The 26,148-nt window shown below is 38.9% G+C and overlaps 1 protein-coding gene across 1 annotated transcript in view; it reads right to left on the bottom strand.

The window, feature by feature from the left end:
* Window positions 1–2,106: 2,106 nt before the first annotated feature.
* CYP2R1 (cytochrome P450 family 2 subfamily R member 1) overlaps window positions 2,107–26,148 on the bottom strand; it is a 209,173-nt gene continuing 185,131 nt past the window's right edge. Inside the window, exon 5 of the mRNA XM_085648113.1 lies at window positions 2,107–3,514. Coding sequence (XP_085504239.1) covers window positions 3,339–3,514 — 176 coding nt within the window. The 3' untranslated portion in view covers window positions 2,107–3,338. The remainder of the gene's footprint in view (window positions 3,515–26,148) is intronic.

The following is a 26,148-nucleotide window of genomic DNA, read 5'->3' as shown; positions in this document are numbered from 1 at the left end:
AAAGTAAGGGAAAGACACTGGAGAAAAGACTTCCTACCATCAAAAAAACAGGAATACAGATCATCTATTCTTGCCTATAAAACAGAATTAAGGAAAGCTCAAGCTTTGTATTATGAAAACAGAATCTTGGCAGCACCCAACTCCTCCAGAGAAACTTTTAATAATATTAAAAATCTCCTTAAAGCCCCTCCCCCCAGAGCAGCCCCCGATATTTCAGGCGAACAGTGTAACAAACTCGCCAAGTATTTTAGTAATAAAGTTCAGCTTATCCTGGAATCTCTCCCAACTAAGACCGAGGAAGACCCCCCCCCCCAACTCCACATGGATCTTCAAACAGAGTTTATCCTGAAAGATCTCCACTTGTGACACAGGAAACTTTTAACTCCCTGTGGACCACGGTAAAGAGCGGCTCCCCGGCCGATCCAGCGCCACTGAACATATTGAAGCAAGTCACCCCCATTATAGCCCCGCATATAATAAGCCTGATCAACGCCTCACTCACCACGGGAATAGTTCCTCCCAGGTGGAAAGAGGCAAGGGTAAGAGCTCTCCTAAAGAAACCTAATTTGGACCCGACCGACCCAGGCAACTATCGCCCCATATCCCTTCTCCCAGCCATCAGTAAGATCACTGAGAAACACGTAAATGTAACTCTATCAGGGTTTCTTGAGAATCATGGCCTGCTCCACCCCTCCCAAACTGGCTTTCGTCCACGCCAAGGCACCGAGACTGCGCTTCTGGCAGTGGTGGAAGAAAGCAGGAAGATCCTGGACTCTGGAGGATCGGCGGCCATTATACTCCTTGACCTGAGCGCCGCCTTTGACACGATGAACCACCTGACTCTGATCCAGCGTCTCAGGAATATTGGCATCAGGGGCACGGCACTTCAGTGGCTATCTTCCTTTTTGGAGGATAGAACCTTCCAGGTTTTCAATGAAAGCACGGTTTCCAAACCCATACACCTGCCGAACGGGGTGCCTCAGGGCTCTTCGCTTAGCCCGACGTTATTCAACGTGTATATGTCTCCCTTGGCAGCCAAAATAGAACCTTACGGAATCCGAATTATCACTTATGCTGATGATACCCAGCTAGTGGTCGGATTTACCCAAACTGAACAGGAAATCCACACCCTCCACTCCTGCTTGAAAGTCATCTCAAGCTGGATGGATGACTCCCAACTTAGGCTCAACGGAGAAAAAAACGAGATTATGATTTTGGGTAATTCCCTCCACTACAATCCCAGCCAGCTGTGGCCATCATGTATGGGCCCAGCCCCTATCCCAAAATCAGAACTCAAGAGTCGGGGGTATGGCTGGACCAGGACCTCAGTCTTAGGACGCAAGCCAGGAAAACAGCAGCCCTCTGCTATGGCCTACTTAGAATGGCCCGAAAGGTCTTACCTCTTCTCCCATCCACAGCTAAGAAAGTAATGATTCAGTCATTAATCCTTTCTAGATTGGATTATGGGAACGCCCTGTATTTGGGCGCTCCCATCTCAGCAATCAAGAAACTACAATCCGTACAGAATAGTGCAGCGAGACTCCTAATGGGAGTCCCTAATAGACTATCAGCGGAACCGGCCCTTCGCTCCCTCATCTGGCTCCCGGTCCAGGAACAAATTAAATTCAAGTCCCTATGTTTAGTGCATAAAATAAGGCAGGGACTCGGTCCGCCGTCGATTTCCACCATGATTCGTCCATACAAAGCCAAGCGTAAACTCAGGTCAGACGATCTGCATCTGACTGAGATCCCTAGGATTAAGAGGTCCAGAAGTGGTGGCAGGCTCTTCTCTTACAATGCCTCTAAACTCTGGAACGCTGTACCTCTTCACTTGCGTACCACCCCTGATCACATGACCTTTCGGAAGCAAATAAGAACCTATCTCTTTCCTTAGCTTCTGGTTCCCCCTACCGTCGGTTATTAGCGCTGGGATGCCTCCGGGTAGCCATGCGCTCTATAAATGCTTTTCCATTCCATTCCATTCCAATTAACTTTGCACTAGATTAGCACAATTATGTTGATGCCTTCATGTCCTTGAGCACTGTGCACTTGAAATCTAACGCCTAGGTGCTTTTTTGCAATCTTCTTTTGATTGTTTTTGTATTAGCTGTATCTAAAAAGTGCATGCACCTTTCTGAATTATTTGATGGATGCAAATAGCATGGACCTCGCTTCCTCAATGCCTCATGCTTGATCGGTCTATCCTTCTGTTGTCTACCTTGCCTCCTTCTGTTAGCAAACAGAAGCTGACTGGGGTATCCTTTCTAAACCTTTACATCACTATGCGTGCACATTTTTACCTTAGTAAGGGTGGTGACCACGATGTTTTCATAAAGTTGATTGATATTACAAGAGAATTCTTCGATTAAATCAAGATCCTCATACCACATGAGAAATCTCTGGTAAGAGAGAGACACTATCTCCAAAAGGGGAGGGACTAAATACTTATCTAGTAAGCACAAGTGCACGGTGCATAAACAGTGACATTGATGGGAGCAGCGTGTCTTGAAAGCAGATGGTCTGGCACACAAAAGGCAAGTAGCATGTGAGAAAGAGAGTAACTGGAACTCATAGACATTGGGAGAAAGCATGTTACTGAGAGGGATATAGAGCCTATGTGTGGAGGGGGAAACCCAGAGGGAAAGCAGAGAAAGTCTGCTGCCACAGAGAGTATGTGGGTGTGGAGAGGGGTTGCCAGCCAGAGCAGCATGGTGATTGTAGGAACTGCAAATTCAGGTTAATATGAAACATTCATGCGCAGATTTGTTTGTTTACACTGGAGAGGAAAGAACCTTCTTAGTCTGCCAGTTCAGAAAAAAAGTACACTTTCAAAATTGAAATCTAAAACTAGCAGTACTATTGCCTAAGACTCCATGTTTAGCAATAAACCACTGCTGCGGCCATTCATGGTAAGGGGGAAGAATCCTGTGACCAATATCCCCAATGTTGGGGGTCAAGTTTTGCTTAGTGATCATGTCTGCTAGTTTTCTCATTTTTTAATATCCCCAGATACATATATAAACCTATTTTGAATTGTACTTCTGTCTGCCATCTATTGAATTACTTTAATAATATTGTGTGACCTCAGATTTGTCTGTAAAACGTAACTTTTGCTCTGAATTTCTGTCAGAATTTTGACAGAAACTGCCTAGAATCTGCCTCTATGCCAGGTGGTCCCCCTAACCCAATTGCTTCTGAAAGGTCTTATGTATTTACGGGGAATTTCGCGTAACAAAGAAATGAGAGCACTGGTTTTATATTTAACCTACGTAAACTTTCACGGTCTTAGCGAGACATAAAAATATCACAACGTAATTACTTTTAATATGCATACTGCTTTAGCGTCGCTGAGCACATATTGGGTAAGAATGTGGCTGCAAAGTCATACCCAGTTTTGGTTTTAGATTTGGAACCAATCCATGTGGAAAATGCAGATGGAACCGGTGCAATAAAGCTGTGAAAAAGAGAAACATTTCCATTCGAGCAAGTTGTTCCCCAAGACAGTGTCTTCTTCCTGGATATATAACAGGAAAAAAAAACACAAAATCAGATCACTCCTAATGTTCTGAAATAATATTAACTAAATTCAATGATTTTGCTCCGATTAAATCAACATTAACATTGCAGCCTGCATATCTGTCTACTATGGAAAGCAAGAGCTTGGGGATGCTACAGGGAACAGGGAAACCTGATGCAATAATAAAACAGGTGTCCTAGTAATTCTTTCCAAGGACTGTTGCTGGGTAATCGAATAATGTAACCTTTTTTTGAATTGTATTGCGCACAGGAATCTATTATACATGGGGTACTACAAATGCATTATCCTAGCCCAAAAATGAATAGGCTTTTCAATGACAACATGCAAAGAAAATATGGCATAAATATTGTTTGCCAATTAACCTCTTCAATGCCCGTGACGAGCTGGTCTCGTCATGGGCCGCGGTTGCGCTGTGCCCATGACGAGACCAGCTCGTCACAAACCCCGCCCGCTAATGAAACGGCCGGCACAGGGCGGGGAAAGGGGCGGGCACTGAAGGGGTTAAGCATTGCTTTGTTTTCAAACAAAAACATATAGCGAACAACCTAAACAAATGCTTACTTTTGTTTCAACAGAGATGTTTTTCAGCAATACCCATCATTAGTTCTCATAATAGTGTTAGCATTCGCCACAACAGCCTTTTTATGCTGATACCCCATTTTTACCGGTCATGATGTACAAAGGTTTACACAAGATGTCTCTTTTCATCTACAAACAAATGGTTCTCCAGCCACGCAACACACCAACGTATGCAGGGGCAACAAACATGAGAATAATATTTCTGAAATATGTGTATTTAAAACAGTGTTATATAGCGAGAAGATACAGAAGGCGACAGAGCGTATTACAAAAGTACAGTTTTTTACAAAATTCAACATCAGACAATATAGATATGCATGTGTGTGTTAGTGTGTATATATATATATATATATATATATATATATATATATATATATATATATATATATATGATCCTGAATGGAGTCCCAAACGCGCTCTTGGAGTCAGAAATAATTACCAGGGAAACGAATGGTCACATTGACACAGGTAGGTTTATTCACGTCATAAACCTGCTGCAACGCGTTTCACCCGCGAACGGGCTTGTTCACACAGCGTGCCAAACACAGATGCCACAATACATACTTTTCGTAGAAAAGTCATTGACATAGACACAGGACTTGAAAATTACATGCAGTCTGCAATGGTACGCTAGGCAAGGCGCCATTTTGTAATGTGTTTACATTGGTAGTGCATATAAGTAATCACCCACAAAATTATCTGTTATGCTGTCAGAAAATATCTACCATGAAAGAAAGTGTCACCTTTGTAAAAGTGCTCATCCTTCATTAGTTAGTGTAAAAAATCCGCATCAACATCATGTTATGGCATATCTAGCGTAAATATGATATACAAATTTATTCAAGGCATACGATACTAATCAAACAACTGTGTGTGAGTCTAGTCATAGCATCGTGCCATTTGTAATGCGGGGTTTCTAATGCTGGGTTTAAACCTTTACATGCTAAGAAGCCGTTTTTTTCGAATATAACTTTATGCGAGTAAGTGGATACACCGTAATCAATCAAAAAGGGGAAGAGGAAGGAATACCAGAGGAAGAGGAGGAAGAGGAACAGGCAGAGGAAGCATGAAAGACAACACAATGGAGCACATGGGAAAAAGGCAAACTCGCGCCAAGAAGAACTACTAATGGAAGAAAAATGGTAAATCAAACTACTGTTAATTTAACATCTAAATCTCTTAGTAGTAAAGACAAAAGAACCCTTTGCCTTGGGTTATCATTCAGTCCCGCTGTCCCAATGAATTATGTGGACAGTAGGATTGATATTTTCAAATTTTGTAGAAAGTTGAAATTGAAAAAATGGCACAAACTAAAGCCAGTAAAGAATCGCGATTTCCAACAACTGGAAAGATCTTCATACGAATCCAATCTCACGATTGGTGACATTGATGCTATGGTGACTCTCCATGAATTACAGAGTAACCCCGATGGATCACAAATGAGTGCAGATTCTTTACTCATATTGGAGGAGTTGGAAATAAAACATGACAAAGCAGCGTGCAGTCAGTTCAAGCCCAAATCTGTATTCCTGCCCAAGATGAACCACGATAATATTGACACCTTTCAAGACCTTGTAGGTAATGATCTTCTTAAATTCAGGCAAAGGAATTGGCCCAAGAAATTACGGAACTTTGGGTATAATCTGTCACATGCACAAAAAAAAGCGATGGAGGAACTGGCCAAAGATGAAAACATTGTAATAAGACCCGCAGACAAAGGGGGCAATATTGTAATCCTAACTAAAGCAATGTACATCACAGAGGCCTCGAGACAACTCAGTGATAGAACCACATATACTCCGTCCAGCAGGGCAGATTACAACAAGAGTATTACTAACATCTGGGAGAAGTTATCTGAATGGAAAGATAAAGGGCTGATTGAATGGGAGGAATATTGTTTCCTTAAAAAAGATTTCCCCATACTGCCAGTCATGTACTTACTCCCGAAAATCCACAAAAGCAGGGAGAATCCACCTGGGAGACCCATCATTTCCTCTAGAGGCTGTGTGTTAGAGAACATTTCACGGTATGTAGATCATTTTTTGAGGGATTTTGTTCATGCTTTACCCTCATTTGTCAGAGATACCAAGGATTTCTTAAGTAAAATAGAGAAATTTGAGTGGAAGAAAGAGTACATCCTGGTTACCCTAGATGTCAACTCCTTATACACAGTGATTGACCATGACCAAGGCCTAGAGGCATGCGCTAGGTTTCTAAAACGTAGGAACATACGCTTTTTGGGTCATACTGCCATGATTCTTGACATGATCAAGTTTTGCTTACGCAATAACTTTTTTCTGTTCAACAACGATTTGTACAAGCAAACACTGGGGACCGCGATGGGTACATGCTTTGCCCCTAGTTTCGCCAACCTCTTCATGGGAGCATGGGAGGAGGACTTGCACATGAGTTCTACTCTTCGAGATACCTTAACCAAGGTTACACTTTGGTTAAGGTATATCGACGATATTTTCTTCATTTGGCAGGGAGATGAAGAAGAGTTGAGATTCTTCATCGAGTCCCTCAACCATAACAACAAACATCCCACTTTTACGAGTACCATCAGTCGCAAAGAAGTCAACTATCTAGACACCCAAGTAAGAGTAGTGAAGAACAAATTATAGACTATTCTTTACCGTAAAAGTACAGCGGGAAACACACTTCTCCATGCCATGAGCAGTCACCCAGATAATTTGAAATTGAGTATACCGTACAGTGAACTTCTCAGAGCAAAAAGAAATTGCAGCAATCTGAATGATTACCAAAACGAGGAAAGAATAATGGTAAAAAGATTCAGAGAAAGAAGTTATCCGCAGTGGGTACTCAAAAGGGCAATGGATAAGATATCCAATGTTGAGAGAAATACGCTCTTAGAGGATAAAACCAAAGAACCCATAATTGACGACGAAGAGTCCAACATTGCACGCATGATTCTAACGTTCAATGGGAATTCTGAACCTGTAAGAAAAATCTTGCCACAAAATTGGAAACTTCTGAAAAGTGACCCCATAATAGGGGAAAGTATACCAGACAGACCAAACATCACATATAGGAGGGGCCGTACCTTTAAAGACTTGCTGATCCATAGTGATTTAACAACAAGTACAGTTTCGAGAAGCATTAACATGCAAGGCTTCTTTCCCTGCGGACACTGCAAGGCGTGTGCTAACAGTCGCATGGTGAAGGAATTCTGGAACACCGGTACTAATACAATGGTTAGCATTAACCAGTTTCTAACATGTAACAGTACATTCGTCATATATGTTCTAGAATGCCCATGTAAGTTAAAATACGTGGGCAGTACAACACACATGGCGAAAAAACGAATTCTGGAACACATGAGGGCGATTACAAACAAAGACAAACAATATCCTATCGCCCGTCATTTTGAAAGATTCCATTTCTCAGATTGCAAGAAACTCTCCTATTACGGGATAGAACAAATCTTACCAAAAAAACGAGGTGGAAATCGCACCCTGCGTCTTAGACAAAGAGAATCGAGACATATCATTGGGATGTGCACCAGATTTCCCAACGGACATAATATGGATGAGGAAATGGTGATCCATTTACAATCTGAATGAATGATTTGTTGAAAGGATCAGTACCCTCACAAGACCTTGTGAAGTAATACATATAATAGACCAAGAATATCTCAAATAATGTACAGCTCTTATGATCCTTTTAGGTCCTTTTAAGTTTCTTACCAGGTCTACTCTCAGGATGTTTGTACAAGCATACTTCCATGTATTAATTGAAATAATACTCTTTTAGACTCCTTTACAGATTGTTCTAGAGAATTTTCCTGTGAAATGTCTCTAGATGTTTTATTAACTGTTCCATAATTTTGTGAATTAAGTCACAAACATATGTAAAGTGTAAATATGATATCCTTTTGCTTTTCTCTCACTCCTCTTTTCTTTTCTTTTGTTCTTCTTCTTACAGGAGGAAAGGAAGGGACCATCATTTTCTATGGGCCAAAGGGGTCCCTACCCTTTTCTTCACTTACCTTCCAGACATTGGGGTTTTGACAACTATCAAGTAATTTACTGGAAGTTGAGGTTCCGAGTACATAACAATGAACTTTTTTCTTATGCTGTACTTAACAGACATGCTAGAGATTTAACCTCTAATGTGACCTCTTGTCATTTAACAAACCAAGATGCTCTCTTCTCTCTCTATCTTCTATACGATTTCTTCTTCTTATACTATTTTGTTTTCACTGATGGGTGTTTTATAGGAAGATAGGTTGAACAGGGTAAACACAACATGCCACTTTCATAGTACCGATAGAGACTTTTGGACGTTTCTGGTATAACTTAAAGCATCACATACACATGAAGAAAGTTCTACATAGAATTTTTAGATTAGGGTTGATGCTCTTTCCTTCATGGAATAGACGTTATGCTATCTTTTCTACGAATTGGCGTAGCATTACTGACGTAATCAAGTGTCTGAGGAACATTAGATAGATGGTATGTTCTCTTTGCCACTATATGGCGAATTTTTGTTTAACCGTCTGAACTTTCTTACAAGTGAAACAACATTTGCATTTACTGAGCTTTTTATTTTCAAAGTATATGCATGCAAAGTTGACGGTGACCAAATTGGGTATAGGTTACTGCTTATATCCCAACAGATGCAATATATCATGGTGCTTGCCACTATTAGGCGAACACGACATGACCCCAGTGATTACGGTGTATCCACTTACTCGCATAAAGTTATATTAAAAAAAAACGGCTTCTTAGCATGTAAAGGTTTAAACCCAGCATTAGAAACCCCGCATAACGAATGGCACGATGCTATGACTAGACTCACACACAGTTGTTTGATTAGTATCGTATGCCTTGAATAAATTTGTACATCATATTTACGCTAGATATGCCATAACATGATGTTGATGCGGATTTTTTACACTAACTAATGAAGGATGAGCACTTTTACAAAGGTAACACTTTCTTTCATGGTAGATATTTTCTGACAGCATAACAGATAATTTTGTGGGTGATTACTTATATGTACTACTAATGTAAACACATTACAAAATGGCGCCTTGCTTAGCGTACCATTGCAGACTGCATGTAATTTTCAAGTCCTGTGTCTATGTCAATGACTTTTCTACGAAAAGTATGTATTGTGGCATCTGTGTTTGGCACGCTGTGTGAACAAGCCCGTTCGCGGGTGAAACACGTTGCAGCAGGTTTATGACGTGAATAAACCTACCTGTGTCAATGTGACCATTTGTTTCCCTGGTAATTATTTCTGACTCCAAGAGCGCGTTTGGGACTCCATTCAGGATCATAGTACTGCCGGTTGTCTCCGCCGGTCCGCGCCACCCCTCCTACGGGGGCTAGAACTTCGGAAGGAGTGACTTTGTGGATTAATATATATATATATATATATATATATATATATATATATATATATATATATAATATAAATAATCTACTGGCGGTCGCCAGTAGATAGTTATAGTTAGGACCGAGTTCCCATAGGAAATCTGAAAATTCTATTTTGAATAACTTTGGCGCCGGTTGACTTATCGCTCAGCTCCTACCCTGAAAGTCTCGGGGTGATTCGTCAAGCGGGGGCTGAGAAAAAAGAGGGGTCCCAAAATGCGTTTTCCCCATGCATTTTTCCATAGGACCTTTAGTCGAAGGTACAGCCCGAACGGCTGAACAGAATTACTTGAAATTTGGCAAAGAGGTAGTCCTCAGGTCAGGCATGTGCCTTTTGCATATATGGTGTCAATCTGTTCAGTAGTTCCTGAGAAAATTGCAGTTAAAAGTACATAAATATCTATATGCGCGCACCGTGCTCGCACGGTGCGCGCACCAAATGTGCGCGAGCGTAATTCTGATTGGTGGTTAGATGTCAGTCAACATTCGGATCGGTCGAAATCAGGAAGTGTCGGACGCCATTTTGTGTTTGGCAGTGAAAAAGAAAGGTGGAGAACGTGAAAAGGGGGCAGGGTAGAGCGTTCCTGACCCCCTAGCCTTTGTCAGGGGGTCCCTGAAGGACCCCGAAGGGTGAAAAAAACATTTTTTTTTTTTTTTTTTAAATTGCGGGGTGCGCGCACGGTGAGCGCACCCCCCAGCCGCCATTTTGTGTTTTAGAGGCAGAAGAGAGCTAAAAACACAAGTGGAGAACGTGAAAAGGGGGCAGGGTAGAGTCAGTCAAAACACTTTATTCGATTAATTGAAATCATAAAAGTACAGATTTCATACAAAAATCAAACAAACGATCCAAAACATAAAATAAACCAATGTAAATGCAGTAAATCCGCACAGGTAAAAATGCCATACATAAAAGGCAGGGTAGAGAGTCCCTGACCCCCTAGGCCTTCTCAGGGGGACCAAGAAAGACCCCTAAGGTCCCAAAAAAAATGTGTTATAAATATTGCGCCGTGCGTGCCCGGTGCGCGCACGGCGGCAAAAAATTCATTAAAAAAATAGAATCAAAAATCAAGTTTAAGTGTTTAGATGTTGGTTGGCTCTAAAAAGAGCCGTTGTGTTCATTGAGTGTTTTTTTGTACCTACAAGTAAGTACCGATGCAGAGTCTAAAGTTCAAGAGGAAGACTCTGTTCCCTTCATCTGTGAAATGAACACCGTCTCCTCTATAAATGCCTTGCATGTTGTAACGCAAGTTGTTGTGGTATATAGAACCCATACAATAGTCTCTGAGGAAAGCAGAAACAGACTTATTGACGTGCTTTTTTGCTTTCTCAAACTGCGGACAATATTGGTTGGACCAGTTCCACTTTTGCCTTTGGCATATATTAGAATATACAAAGGCAGTTTGTGGAAAAAGTGACATCAATTGCACAAAGGTGTCCTTAACAAGCATTTCCAGACCTACCCCAGTTAAAGTGCCTAGGTCATTTCCACCACAGTGCACAATTATAAGGTCAGGCTGTGGGAGATGTATAAAGGATTTCATCAAAGACATTAATTGGTGCCACTTTAACCCTCTCTGACCAATCCATTTAATGTCTACATTTGGCAAAGCAAGGTCTTTCACAATACCTCTTTTTTCTGCATACTTTTCACTCCAGTAGACATAGCTATGACCTACAGTCCACACTGTAAACATCTTTCAAGGAGATCTGGATGCACACAGAAGGTGTCTTTCAGTAGAATGGCAATATGAAAAGAAAGACAGTTGTAAAATGGAGGCTTACATACTTTTTTTTAATAAAAAGAACTCCTTGGCTGTTTCAGACCATTCAACACTAAAAACTAGGCTGTATGTTTACATTTTTAAAAGCATGTTTTGTATTGGTTCAGAAAAATGTGTTCCCACAGAAGATTACTTTGGATATGCTGTTAGGTTTGAAAAGTCAAGCACTCTTGCTCTTTGGATTAGAAACATTGTGTGCTGAACTTCTGACCTCTCTGCACACACCAGTGTTCCATGATCTGTTGCTATGGTAACAGGCAGAAGTCATGTTGGGGGTAGGAATCATTTGGAAAGGGTTGAAATTTGCAACCAATAGAAATGTGTGTTTCCATTTAAAAAAATGTGGGAAGCAATGTGATTTGAAGTTAACAGGTATATGTGTGAAAAAAGAGAGGGCCATTTTGCCATTTTGTGGTTCTGGTGAGAGAAGTACAGCTCAGAGATTCAGGCTCTGATAATCTGCTGTGTGAGTGGCATATTTCTTTCTCAACTAACTACTTTTAAAGGTGAGTTATACATTTGAGAGGGGATGTATGTGGTGTATTTTTATATAAATAATAGAAATGTGTTTCTTCTTTTAAAGTTGTGTTTTACATTTTATGTTTTGGAAGATATTTAACTGCCTTGAACTTGTAAGATATTATGGAGTATGTCTTCACCATAAGTTAAGGTGTACTGGTATCACCCAGGAATACTGTTTTGTGCCTAGAATCACATCATGAGTCTGTGTGCACACAGGAATTGTTGTCAGAGATTTAATTTGTGTTGCTCTTGTTCTGTAAGACTTGCACTCGTAGGAAAGGGGCAGCTTGTTTTCTTGAACTGTGATGGTTAGCATTCAGCAGAAATCACTATCTCACAGATGAGAGGCAAATGCTAACACATTTGAAAACAACAGGGTAGATTTTCCTTCCACTCCTGCAATGGGTGAGGTAGTTCCTACATGTTCAAAACTCCAATTAACCCTTACCCCACATGTACTCTTACATACATCTCTGCAGTCTTCATGCAGTTGTGCAAGCGTCCATGCAGATCTCTCTTGCACCTGACAATACACAGTCTCCAGAAACACACTCTTAGCACACAGGCAGCTGTTTCTCCTGCACTCCCATGCTTACTATTCAGCACTGTGTGGTATTTCAGATAGCAGTATGTAACGCTAACACATTCAACATCACCAAGGCTCATTTCCTTTGCTCTAGTCTAATCACTCACCCAGGTTCCACATGCTCATGGTCTCAAGTAGCTGTTAGGACATGTGCTCTTTTCTGCCTCTCTAAACTATAAGGAAAACGTGTCAGGCTGTTACAGTAATTATCACTTGCTCTACCACAGTAGTAAATGTGCTTTGAAATTGCCAATCAAATATCGTTTTCTGCCTAGAATCACACCATGAGTCTGTGTGCACACAGGAATTGTTGTCAGAGATTTAATTTGTGTTGCTCTTGTTCTGTAAGACTTGCACTCATAGGAAAGGGGTAGCTTGTTTTCTTGAACTGTGATGGTTAGCATACAGCACACATCACCATCTCACAGATGAGAGGCAAATGCTAACACAATTGAAAACAACAGGGTAGATTTTCCTTCCACTCCTGCAATGGGTGAGGTAGTTCCTACATGTTCAAAACTCCAATTAACCCTTACCACAGGTGATCTTACATACATCTCTGCAGTCTTCATGCAGTTGTGCAAGCGTCCATGCAGATCTCTCTTGCACCTGACAATACACAGTCTCCAGAAACACACTCTTAGCACACAGGCAGCTGTTTCTCCTGCACTCCCATGCTTACTATTCAGCACTGTGTGGTATTTCAGATAGCAGTATGTAACGCTAACACATTCAACATCACCAAGGCTCATTTCCTTTGCTCTAGTCTAATCACTCACCCAGGTTCCACATGCTCATGGTCTCAAGTAGCTGTTAGGACATGTGCTCTTTTCTGCCTCTCTAAACTATAAGGAAAACGTGTCAGGCTGTTACAGTAATTATCACTTGCTCTACCACAGTAGTAAATGTGCTTTGAAATTGCCAATCAAATATCGTTTTCTGCCTAGAATCACACCATGAGTCTGTGTGCACACAGGAATTGTTGTCAGAGATTTAATTTGTGTTGCTCTTGTTCTGTAAGACTTGCACTCATAGGCAAGGGGTAGCTTGTTTTCTTGAACTGTGATGGTTAGCATACAGCACACATCACCATCTCACAGATGAGAGGCAAATGCTAACACATTTGAAAACAACAGGGTAGATTTTCCTTCCACTCCTGCAATGGGTGAGGTAGTTCCTACATGTTCATAAGCCCAATTAAACCTTACCACAGGTGATCTTACATACATCTCTGCAGTCTTCATGCAGTTGTGCAAGCGTCCATGCAGATCTCTCTTGCACCTGACAATACACAGTCTCCAGAAACACACTCTTAGCACACAGGCAGCTGTTTCTCCTGCACTCCCATGCTTACTATTCAGCACTGTCTGGTATTTCAGATAGCAGTGTGTAACGCTAACACATTCAATATCACCAAGGCTCATTTCCTTTACTCTAGTCTAATCACTCACCCAGGTTCCACATGCTCATGGTCTCAAGTAGCTGTTAGGACATGTGCTCTTTTCTGCCTCTCTAAACTATAAGGAAAATGTGTCAGGCTGTTACAGTAATTATCACTTGCTCTACCACAGTAGTAAATGTGCTTTGAAATTGCCAATCAAATATCGTTTTCTGCCTAGAATCACACAATGAGTCTGTCTGCACACAGGAATTGTTGTCAGAGATTTAATTTGTGTTGCTCTTGTTCTGTAAAACGTGCACTCGTAGGAAATGGGCAGCTCATATGATAGGATTTGAAAAGCTCAAAATAAATATAGTAATATATTTAAATGACAAAAAGGTATTTTTTTTTAGTTTCCTTTAGGTATTGCTGAACAACACAAATAAATTAAACATGCCTATAAAATCAAGAAAGAGAAAAGAACAGCAAAAACATCTATATTTGAAGACAACTGGACAACAGAAATTAGTTTAAGAACCTCATGTTGGAAAAAATAAAAAGTGTTCTGGTAAGCAGACTAAGAATTTAAAAAAAAATATCCTCAAACATAGAAAAAATGTACAAAGTATATCCACTGCAAATAGTGTTTCAAGAAGAAAACAACAAGACAATAGAAAGAAAATACTAAATGCTAATGTACAATCAGAAGCAAGAAAGAATGACTTAAAAAGAAAAACAGAATTTCAAAACATTCGTAAAAAAATGTTTAAAAGAAGAGTGGTGTTCAATTTGCTAAAGGATGTGAAAAAATATAGGAAGAAAGCAATATTTTATAAGAAAAAGAAACATATTGAATCAATTGTTGCAAAGGCTTTGGAATTAAAAAGAAAACTATTCATTTTAATTTTGAACAGGATCCGTACATTAGATAAAATAGTCAATGTAATGAAGTCAAAAAGCAAAAGGTAAAGAGTAGTGAAAAAAAATAACTTTTGGAATGTGTTCTTAGGAGAATGGAAGCATAGTTCAAGTACTGAACCATTTTTTAATGAAGAGAGTTATCTTCAAAGTAATAGTTTGCTGCATGCAGTTGACACCAGTGCTCGAAGTTATGAAGTTAAAGATGGTTGTGTAATGGAAAAGGAGAAAATGGTTCCAAGAAATGAGGAAGAAGTGTTAGCTGATGAGGTTATGGGGAAACGTCCTAAAGCCCCAGTGTACACTTGGAATTGTAGTAGTATTTGTACTGTACGACAAGAATCTATTGATAAATTACGTGACTTTCTAAGAGAATATAGTAAAAAAAAAGTGTTAAACAGAAGATTAAGGTGCTTCAAAGACTAGATCCATGCAGAGTGAGAAAGAATACTGGTTTGCAAGGACATTCTCTGGCTTGTCTTTCTAGGAAAGTTTGTCAAAGTGTTTTTCACCATTTTAGGATTCTGGCAGTACATCATACTCAAATGAGAAAGTTTGTGAGAAGATTGTATTTTGCATAAAGTCCAGCACTAAAGTTAAATGAGTTGCGTGGATCTGTATCAGATGTAGAGAAGGTTACTGATGATATTCAGTTTTGTTATTTTGGTCCAGAACAAGAAAGTGCAGGAAATGACACAGTTATTGAAGAAAATGTGGAAGAAAATGTAGAACCCACTGTTAGTAAAAATTTTGAAGATCAAATGACAAAATGTACTATCATCTCTAATGAAAGACCAAATATTACTTGTATTTGTTGCCGGAGAAGCCATTATAAAACTAAAACAAGGAATGTTGATCTCTATAAAAAAAGTGAAAAAGAAAATAATTATGAGTGGAAGGATTTTGCTACATATTTGTTTCTGGAAAATTGTGTTGATTTGGGTGAAGATCAGCGTATTTGTAAATACTGTTATAACAAGTTAGAAGAAAATAAAATGCCAGCTAGAGCTGTACATAATAATTTAGAATTGGTTGATATTCCTGCAGAACTTAGTGATTTAAATACGTATGAATCTATACTCATTCAATGTGTCCATCCGTTTCAGACTATAGTTCGTATGGAGCCCAAAACAGGTAAATTACCTCCTTCAGATTTACAAAGAGGTTTAAAAGGAAGAGTTGTCTATTTGCCATTAGATTTGAAAAAAAATATTGACACAATTGATGCAGATAGTTTGGAAACTGAACCATTAGTTATTCTGGTTAATGGTGTACCTACAAAGAATAAGAACATTTGGCAGGAGCTAGTAGATGTACGAAAAGTACAAAGAGCAAATTTATATTTGAAAAGAAATAATAAGTACTATGAATCAATTTATATGGATGAAGATGAAGAAGTTTTACTAGCAGACACAGGAATACCAACTGGGCAAATTGAAAAAGTGGATAAGTCAAAAGAAGAAGAATTTTATGAACATTTCAGCATGCATCCTCTTCATTCTAAAGAAGTTATGAGAAACACTATTGATCTGTTTCAGATGAAAAAACCAAAAGGAACTCCCGTGAGTGTATGGGAGGAGAGCTTAGAAGCTCGTTGTTTTCCCCAGCTGTTTCCTACAGGAAAAGGTGGACGATATGATGAACGTCCAGTACAGATTCCTGCTTCTGAGTATCGGACTACAAGATTATATGCAGAAGATCCAAGATTTCGTCAAAGTATTCCTTATTTGTTCCATCTTTTATTTGAAAGTGACTTGTCTGCACTATCTTATGCAGTAAATCACATTTTAAAAACTGGAGTACATCTACATAATGTGTCTGCAAAGGATTTTATGAACAAAGTGCAACAGCGAGATGATCATTTGGAATCTCAATTGATTAATCTGATGGCTTGTCAGCGTGGAACTAATGAATATTGGTACCGACGCCATGGAGAATTGAAATGTATGTTACGGAATTTAGGAACTCCTACATGGTTCCTTACCCTAAGCTGTGCTGAGTACGCTTGGGATGATTTACTGGATTTTCTTCGAGAGGCAAATTCAAATATTGAAAACATCCAATACAAGACAGCAGGAGAATTGTGCTCATTGGATCCGGTTAATGTTTGCAGATATTCCAATCATAGATTTGAGGCTATGATGTCCTTCATCTGCAATAAAAAAAATCCACCTCTTGGAGAAGTTGTGGATTTCTTTTGGAGAAAAGAGTACCAAGCAAGAGGTGCTCCTCATATTCATATGCTGTTGTGGATCAAGGATGCCCCAAAATTTGGAACAGATTTAAAGATGATGCAGTTTTATCTTTCATTGAAGAATATGCAACATGTGCTATACCTAAAAGCACAGAAGAAAAAAACTTAAAAGAGCAAGTTTTACGTTTCCAAAGTCATCGGTGTGGAAAATACTGTCGACAAAAGTACAAGAGTAAAGATAAATTCTACACAAAATGTCGATTTGGATTTCCACGACCTGTTCTTTCAAAAGGAAGAGTAAACAGTTTTATGTCAGCTGTGCGACATACCATTACAAGAAAATCTCCGAAAAATACCTACAATCTAAGAAGAAAAGAAGAGTCAAAATATATAAATGACTACAACCCAGTCATTTTATCCATGTGGAATGCTAACATGGATATTCACTATGTAGCTGACAATTCTATTGCTGTTGCTCGGTATGTCACATCTTACATCACTAAATCTGAGAAAACGGAATTGAAAGAAATGTGGGAAGAGATTTCTCACGAGAAGACTGTCAGTAAAAAGCTATACAGTTTCAGTTTCAAGATGTTATCGAATCGAGAAATTGGGTCATACGAATGCTCAGATAGGTTATCATTTGCAAGTCTGTACTCCAAATCCAGAAGAATAATTTGGGTAAGTTTAGGCCTTGCAGGAATGCGAAATCGGGTACTGAAATCTATTCGACAAATTGAATATTTAGCAGAGAACGAACCAGAAAGTACAGACATTTTGAAAACAAATATGTTGGACACATATTACCCAAACAGAAGTCATCATCTTGAGAACATGTGTCTCTATGAAGTGCTGCAGAACTACATTTTTACACGGAATGCCACAGAAGACATCAACAATGGAAAATATAAAGTCATTGGTGAGGAAGGATGTTTGGTGAAACAAACAAAAGGAAGTTTGATTAATCACAGGAAGCTGAGTTGCGACACTACTGACAAAAAGGAATTTGACTACTTAGCACTTTTACAGCTGTTTAAACCATGGCGTTCAGAAGATGAATTACTTGGAGATTTTCAGAGCTATGCAGATTCCTTTAATGCATGTAAAGATAGCATAGAATGCAGTACTTTCACAAATTATGTACAAATGTTAAATGAAGAAATTGAACAAGAAGCTACAATTGCAGCTGAATGGGCTAGAGACAGTTCTCAAGACAGTCAAAGTTCTGGTACGCTCAGTCAAGGTCCCCTAGGACAACCAATCGTAGAAAATGAAGCTGCAATAGCCATGACTGAAGTGGAAACAGCTATGAATCAAGCTCAGGAAGATTTAATAGACTTACCAAATTTGGAACAACAACTGAATGATGAACAACAACAAATTTATGAAGAAGTCACAAAACAAATTGAACATGGATTACTACATGAAAATAAAGAGTGCTCATGCACATCATTTGAACCAATCAGAATGTATGTGAGTGGACAAGCTGGAACTGGAAAAAGTTTCTTAATTAAAGTAATTAGAAGCTACCTACAGAAAAAAACTGATTCAACTTTGTCTTGTGTTGTTACTGCTCCAACTGGGTTAGCAGCATATAACATAAAAGGAATTACCTTACATCGTTTGCTAATGTTACCAGTAGGGCATGAGAACAAAATAGAATACCACAAGCTAACAGGAGAAGCATGTTTTGAAGTTTCAAGAGTGTTGAAGAAAATGAAAGTTCTCATTATTGATGAGGTAAGCATGGTATCAAACTTAATGCTTGCCTTAGTGCATTTAAGAATGCAGCAAATTCTAAAGACAGACTATGACGTGTTATTTGGAGGAAAACATGTTATAGTTTTTGGGGATCTACTGCAGCTCACTCCAGTTACAGGACAACCAGTAATTAATACTCTTGCACATGAAGACACGAAAAAGTCATTAGGAGGTATAGGTAATGTGAATATTTGGTCATACTTTGAGTACAAAGAACTCATTACCAATATGCGGCAAGCAAATTTGATGATTATGCAAGTATTCTCAAAGATATCAGAATTGGACTACTCACAGAACATGGCAGAAAAGCTTTACAGAGTCGATTGCTATGTAATTTGTTTCCAACAGAACAAATAGTTCCAGAGAAAATGTACAAGAAAATTGCAGAAAAAAATACTGTAATCTGCTTAATGCCAACACTACATGAATGCTCTATATTCAATGAAGAACTTTTGAAATTGGAAAATGAAGAGATTATGAAAATGGAAGCCGTGGATAAAATACAGCATGAAGGAATAACTATTATATTGACAGGCAAATTGAAAACTAAATTGGATTCTCTAGAGAAAAACATATCGAAAACAGCTGGTTTAGAAAAGAATCTTTATGTATGTATGAACTGTCGAGTAATTTTAAGACGTAATTTGAATGTAGAAAAAGGTTTAGTGAATGGAGCTATGGGTAAAGTTGTGGGTTTTGTTAATTACCAGAAAAAAGATGGAATTGAATTTTTAAAAATAAAATTTGATCAAATTGAAGAGGTTAAAGACATTAGTCGTTGTTCAGTTCATTTTTTGCTTGTGAAAGACTTATATGTACGTAGGAAGCAGTTTCCATTTTCTCTAGCATATGCTGTAACTATTCACAAATCTCAAGGATTAACTGTAGATAGTGCTTTTGTAAACATTGGATCTAGTGTGTTTAAAGAAGGTATGGCATATGTTGCTTTGTCACGAGTGAAAAAATGATCTGGTTTATTCACGATAGACTTTGATGACTCAAAAGTTAGTGCTGATGCAAATTGTGTAAAGGAGTATAATAGATTAAGAAGAAGCTATGCTCCTCATTTAGGTCAGTATCCTGTGTTTGAAAAACGTGTTGTTTGTCGGAAAAGGAGAATTGAGAATATCTGTAATGAGGATGTATAGAAGAGAAAACAAAAGGAGAGTGATGTGATTGCAAGCAAAAAGAAAAAGGACAATGTTGAAGAGGTTGTTGGTTGTCATTTTGAAAATAGCTCTGGTGTCAACTGCTACGCTAATGTAGTGCTGAATGTTGTATTTTATCTTGAAAGTTTGCAAGAGCAGATAATACTAAATCATGAAAAAATATTTTGTCCTCTGCTGAGTTTCCTTTGCTTCTGATGTTAGAAATCTTTTAGATGTATGTTCTGAATGTACACAGTTTACACAAAATGTCCAGCAAGATGCACAGGAATTCTTAATGTATATGCTTATGGTACTGGAAGATGAAGGGGTAGAAATAGAAAATATGTTTGGTCTCTCTTATAAATGGGAACATTGTTGTGAAAACTGTATGAACACATGCAGCACTAATGTTGATTCTGAAAGGTTCATACATTTAACATTACCAGAGAGTAAATCAGTGACTTTTAGTAAATTAGTTAAAGATGCAAATCACAACATGGAATGTTCTCAATGTAAATCAGAAATGTTATCAACGTTATTTTTAAAGAAATATGGACAGTATATAATTTTAATGATGCAACGTTGTAGAGCTGATGGAACAAAATTGGACACTTTAATAAAAAAAATTGTAGGAAATCAATTATCTATATCAGGAAAGACTTTTGTTGCAGTTGCAATAATTTTCCATGATGGACCTTCTATAACTTCTGGTCATTACACAGTTTATCTAAAATGTGAAAAAGGTTGGACACTGTGTAATGATTCTCAATTGATTTTCAAGCGACGTTTGCCTGCAGAATTACCAAATTCCTACTTAATTTTTCTAAAACCAAAATTTTAGATACAAATTGTAGCATCTCAAGAAACCATTATTTCGATTTTATATGATTACCATTGGATATTTCACCTAAAAAGGATTTAAAAATTACCATTTGGCCTCATGGAAAGGTAAATGTTTCTATTGTGGACTTCTTTGACAGATATTATTTTGGTGTATTTGCTTAAGCAACAAACCTTACAGACGTTATTTATTGCAAATAGTTATTGTTCTTAGAAGATATTTTTAATATATATGTTACATTTCTATCAAGGTATGTTTTACTGAGGATAGATTCAGGGCTTTTTTAAACAATCTTTCAGATTGTTTATTTTTTTGCCTGCTGTTAAGTGATGAATACAATTGATATCACTATTTTCAGTGAAATTCAATATATTCTGAAAACAGCAAAAAAAGGGCAAAAAATTACTTTGTTACATATGAAAATATGTGTACTGTATTCTAAAATGTATTGTTAAATATTACTACTTTTTTTCTTTTTTTTCAGATCGAGAAAGAACATTTAGTAAATTGAATCCATTTTTCTTGTAATTAAAAAAAACCCATTTATTTCTAATTAAGTTATTTTGTTGGTCAGGTAAGTTTAAAATATCTGTATTTCTCACCCCTTCACTTTCATGCTACCTTTTCTTCACTTCTCCTCACTCTGCTTTTCTCATTCCCCTTCCCTCTCTCTTCTTCCTTTACTGCTCTTTCGTAACTCCCTCACTCCTTCTCTACTACTCCCCTAGGTTTACTGCCTCCATCACTATTTTTTCAACAATGTTTCTCTCCCTGTCTCCATATGTCTCAGTCATTCTAACTGCCTTACTCCTTCTCAGTTCCTTGCTCTCTGTCTCTGTCTCCCTCCCTTTGTCTGTCTTACCCTTAATTTCCTTAACATCTCTGTTTCTACCACTCCTCTCTCCATCACTCATTTTCCATCTATGTCAATTTTTTAACCTTCTACGTCGTTCTCCTTCCCTCACCTTCCCTAACTGTCACTATCCTTTACTCATAGTCACTCCTATTCTCCTACTTCACTTCCTCCTGTCTGTATCTCACACCCCTTCATCTTTTCACATTCTTTCCTTCACTCTCCCTCACTCTCCTTTGCTCATTGAAATCCTGACTCCCTTTCTCTCACTCCAGTTTCCTAAATCCCTCCATCCCCTCACTCCCCATCTCTCACTTTCCCTTACCCCCTTTTCTAATCCTCATACCCCTTATCTCACCATCACTCCACTTCTCTTACTTTCAATCCCTTTACCCTGCTGTACTTCATCCGCTTCATCTGTTACTCCCTTTTCCTATCTCCGTCCCTTACTCCCCTTTTGTCACCCCCCTCCATCACTCTCCATTACTCACTGCCATTCCCTTCCTCATTCACTCTTCTTACCTGTATCCTCTATCCTTAGTCCTTTTGTTGCACTCAGTCTTTCACTTCCCTTTCATGACTGATCATACTTTCTTTTTCTCACTCATTCTGTCTGTCCTTTCCTCCTCTTCACTTGTTATTTCAATCATTCATGTATACACTACACATTCATTCAATAAAATTAAAACACAGTATATTAGGAATATAGCTCTTCTTGGAGAAGTGAAGTGAGTTCTGAAAAGAAGTGTTTTTTTTTCTTTTTTGTTTTGTATGTTTTTTTTAGTTTTTTAACAATTTTGTATTTTTTTTAATTTTTTTAGAGCACCAAAAAAAACTGGTAATGAAAAACTGTTCAACAGGAACAAAAACAATAAATGAAAAAAATTAAGGGCTGGAGCATGTGTGCTGCTGTATTCTGTTTTCAATTAAGTTAATACTGCTCTCACCATAGCAAAGAACAGCATTGCACACATTACAATGTATGTGCACCTTCTGAAAAAGTGGGCGGATGTCCAGTGGCCTGGTGCACGGAGAATCTGCGGCCGCAGATGATGTGCTCGGCTGAGCAGGTGGAGGGTTTTCCCTTAGGGCTCTAGTTGTCTCTCGAGCATAAGGTACAGGATGCACTGTCTTGAAGTGCCTCAGCATTGAATAAATACTAAATGAGTATTTCTTGCTGGGATCTTCTCTGGATAAGACAGTTCCACAAATAGTGCATGTCACCTTCGGGGCATTGACCTTCTTTTGGCCCTCTGGAAAGGTGAAGAATTTCCAGATGAAAAAGTCTTTTTGCTTGGTCTTCCTTGGTGGTACCACAAAGGTCTCCTCCTCACTCCCTGAAGTAGACTGCTGTTCTGCCATTTTCCAGTAAGATTTAACTAGAGTAGCTGTTCAGCTCCTTCTCCCAGGAAATAATAAGAAATAGTGAGGGGAGTGGGTGTGGTGTTTGAAGATTCTGGAACAGAAACTACTATGAACCAATGAAAATTGTTGTTTCGTAATCACATGACTTGCCGTGCGCGCACGTTGCTCGCACGTATGCGCGGACCGTGCGCGCACGGTGCTCTCACGCATGCGCGCACGGTGCATACACGGATCAGAAATGAATTACTTTTAACCCTATTTCTAAAACATGAAAAGGAGGCAGGGAAGACACTCCCTGACCCCCTAGACCTTCTCAGGGGGTCCCTAAAGGACCTCGTAAATAAAAAAAAAACATTTCCTTTAATAAAAAAAATTGCTGGTGCTCGCACGCATGTGCGCACGGTGCACGCACGCATCAGAAATTAATTACTTTTAACCCGATTTCTAAAACATGAAAAGGAGGCAGGGAAGACACTCCCTGACCCCCTAGACCTTCTCAGGGGGTCCCTAAAGGACCTCGTAAATAAAAAAAAAACATTTCCTTCAATAAAAAAAATTGCCTGTGCGCGCACGGTGTGCGCATGGTGCACACACTGTGAAAAACCCTTAAAAAAAAAAACATTTTAAACTGTTTATAAGTTTATAGAAGATATTAACTATGCTGTTCAACTTTATCCAAATTCAAACAAAAAGAGCTGAGCCATTCCATATTACAGGATACAGTCAATCTATAACTATATACATAGGTAGTTTATTGTAAAATAAATATATGAAAAATATAATAATACATACATAAATTAGCATTTTAAAAAAACCTTACAAATTCACACAAAAAAACATAGGTTTCACACACGTTATAGTTAGAAATTAGCATTTAAAAAACCTTGCAAATTGACTTATAGTTATAGTTATAGTTCGCGCGACCGCAATCCACTGCTGATGACGTCACATATTACATCACTCATGACATGGTCAGTGACATCACTGATGACATCTCAAATGACATCACTGATTACATCATCCTTGTGTAAGAGTGGCAGACTTCCTCTTATCCTAATATAAACTTTAATACACACATTGAATAATACAAACTAAAGTTTTGAAAACTATAGAGATACCAATACCAGTTAGAACAACCTATTCAGTAATTCCAAAATCTACATACGCATTCATCAACACTTCTATATAGTCACTTATACATGTACTCAGTCATCATATGTACTCATACACCTATACATCCTGTTACACACCTACACTCATACATAGAGCTACTCACACATGCAAATAAACATCCATTTAGTTGCATATACAGCTATACACACACCACTACACTTACTTCTACAGAAACGTACACATACTTACTCTCTTAAACAATCACTTATAGAAAAACATACTTATCTATACAGGAACTCTTCTAATCTCTCACTCTCATATATCCTCTCTTATATACATCAATACTCACATATACTAGTTTAAGACATATGGACTTACTCATAAAGACACTATTGAGACAGTCATTCACTCTCTTACTCACCCATACACACACTCATCCACCCATACTGTCCTGCTCACATACTGTCTTCACAACACATACAGTGAGTCACTCATTCATGCATCTATACGCTAAGTAACATCCCCCACTGAACCATACAGACACTCATACTGATACTCTAAAAACGAACTAATAACCCATATGCACACTCATGTAGCTACTCACCAACCCATGCAGCCACTTATACACAAAGTGAGACACTGATACAGATATTTAAATATTTAAACATTACTCACTAATACTTGTATTCACTAAGATACTGTTAATAAGTCAGTTATACAATTAATTTTACAAAAAAACATCCATTTAGACACTTATTTACCCATTTATTCTTCCATTAACCTTTAGATATACATATAAAAAAATATTTATTTTTCAGAAAGACACATATTCACTGGATGATGTCATCAGTGATGTCATTTGAGATGTCATCAGTGATGTCATGAGTGATGTCACTGACCATGTCATGAGTGATGTAATATGTGACGTCATCAGCAGTGGATTGCGGTCGCGCGAGTTATAGTTAGCTGAACTAACTATAACGGGGGAATTTCAATGGTTTTGTACGAGTGAAATGTCCAGCTAACTATAACGTGTGTGAAACCTATGGTTTTTTAAGTGTGTATATATATATATATATATACACCGAACGTCGAACCGCCACACACCGCAGGGAGTTGAAAAGCCAGGAACTGCTGGGCCATGACTGCGTGGCTACGTTCATGCTCACTGCAGCGATGGATGTCTGGGCTCGCTGTGGTGACTTGCGGCTGGATTAAGGAATGAAAGTTTCGTTCTTTTCACTACAAGATCCAGGATTCAGTGGTGTAGCTGCGGACACCGCCCACTGGGGCAAGTACTTACGCAAGTGGTGCTGCAGCTGTGGAGGTTCGGACATTGGTTTGAATACCCGCCCCTGTAATCATGTGGGAGTGTCTCTACCAATCGGAGTGAGGCGCTTTAAAAAGTGAACAGTGAATCATTATTCAATGGAAGGCATCTGAGGAAGGCTATTAGGCTGAAATGCATCATGCCGATCGTTTTTGCACTGCAATAAAAGGAGGAACTTTCACTTACCTGTGTGGGCTGACATCCTTTCAAGAAGGGGAAGGACGTTCTGGTTTTGGTGTTAGGAGCTAGCCACAAGCTCTTTTAAGCCCCAGTCCATAAGAGTTCGGCGGTCAGTGGCAAACGTGTGGAAAATCTCAAGGCGCTTGGGAAACGCCGAACCGCCACACACCGCAGGGAGTTGAAAAGCCAGGAACTGCTGGGCCATGACTGCGTGGCTACGTTCATGCTCACTGCAGCGATGGATGTCTGGGCTCGCTGTGGTGACTTGCGGCTGGATTAAGGAATGAAAGTTTCGTTCTTTTCACTACAAGATCCAGGATTCAGTGGTGTAGATGCGGACACCGCCCACTGGGGCAAGTACTTACGCAAGTGGTGCTGCAGCTGTGGAGGTTCGGACATTGGTTTGAATACCCGCCCCTGTAATCATGTGGGAGTGTCTCTACCAATCGGAGTGAGGCGCTTTAAAAAGTGAACAGTGAATCATTATTCAATGGAAGGCATCTGAGGAAGGCTATTAGGCTGAAATGCATCATGCCGATCGTTTTTGCACTGCAATAAAAGGAGGAACTTTCACTTACCTGTGTGGGCTGACATCCTTTCAAGAAGGGGAAGGACGTTCTGGTTTTGGTGTTAGGAGCTAGCCACAAGCTCTTTTA

Source organism: Triturus cristatus, chromosome 3_2 (assembly GCF_964204655.1).
Source record: "Triturus cristatus chromosome 3_2, aTriCri1.1, whole genome shotgun sequence".
Lineage (NCBI taxonomy): Eukaryota > Metazoa > Chordata > Amphibia > Caudata > Salamandridae > Triturus > Triturus cristatus.
The sequence above is the reverse complement of the archived record's forward strand: the minus strand, read 5'-3'. Positions and strand labels throughout refer to the sequence as shown.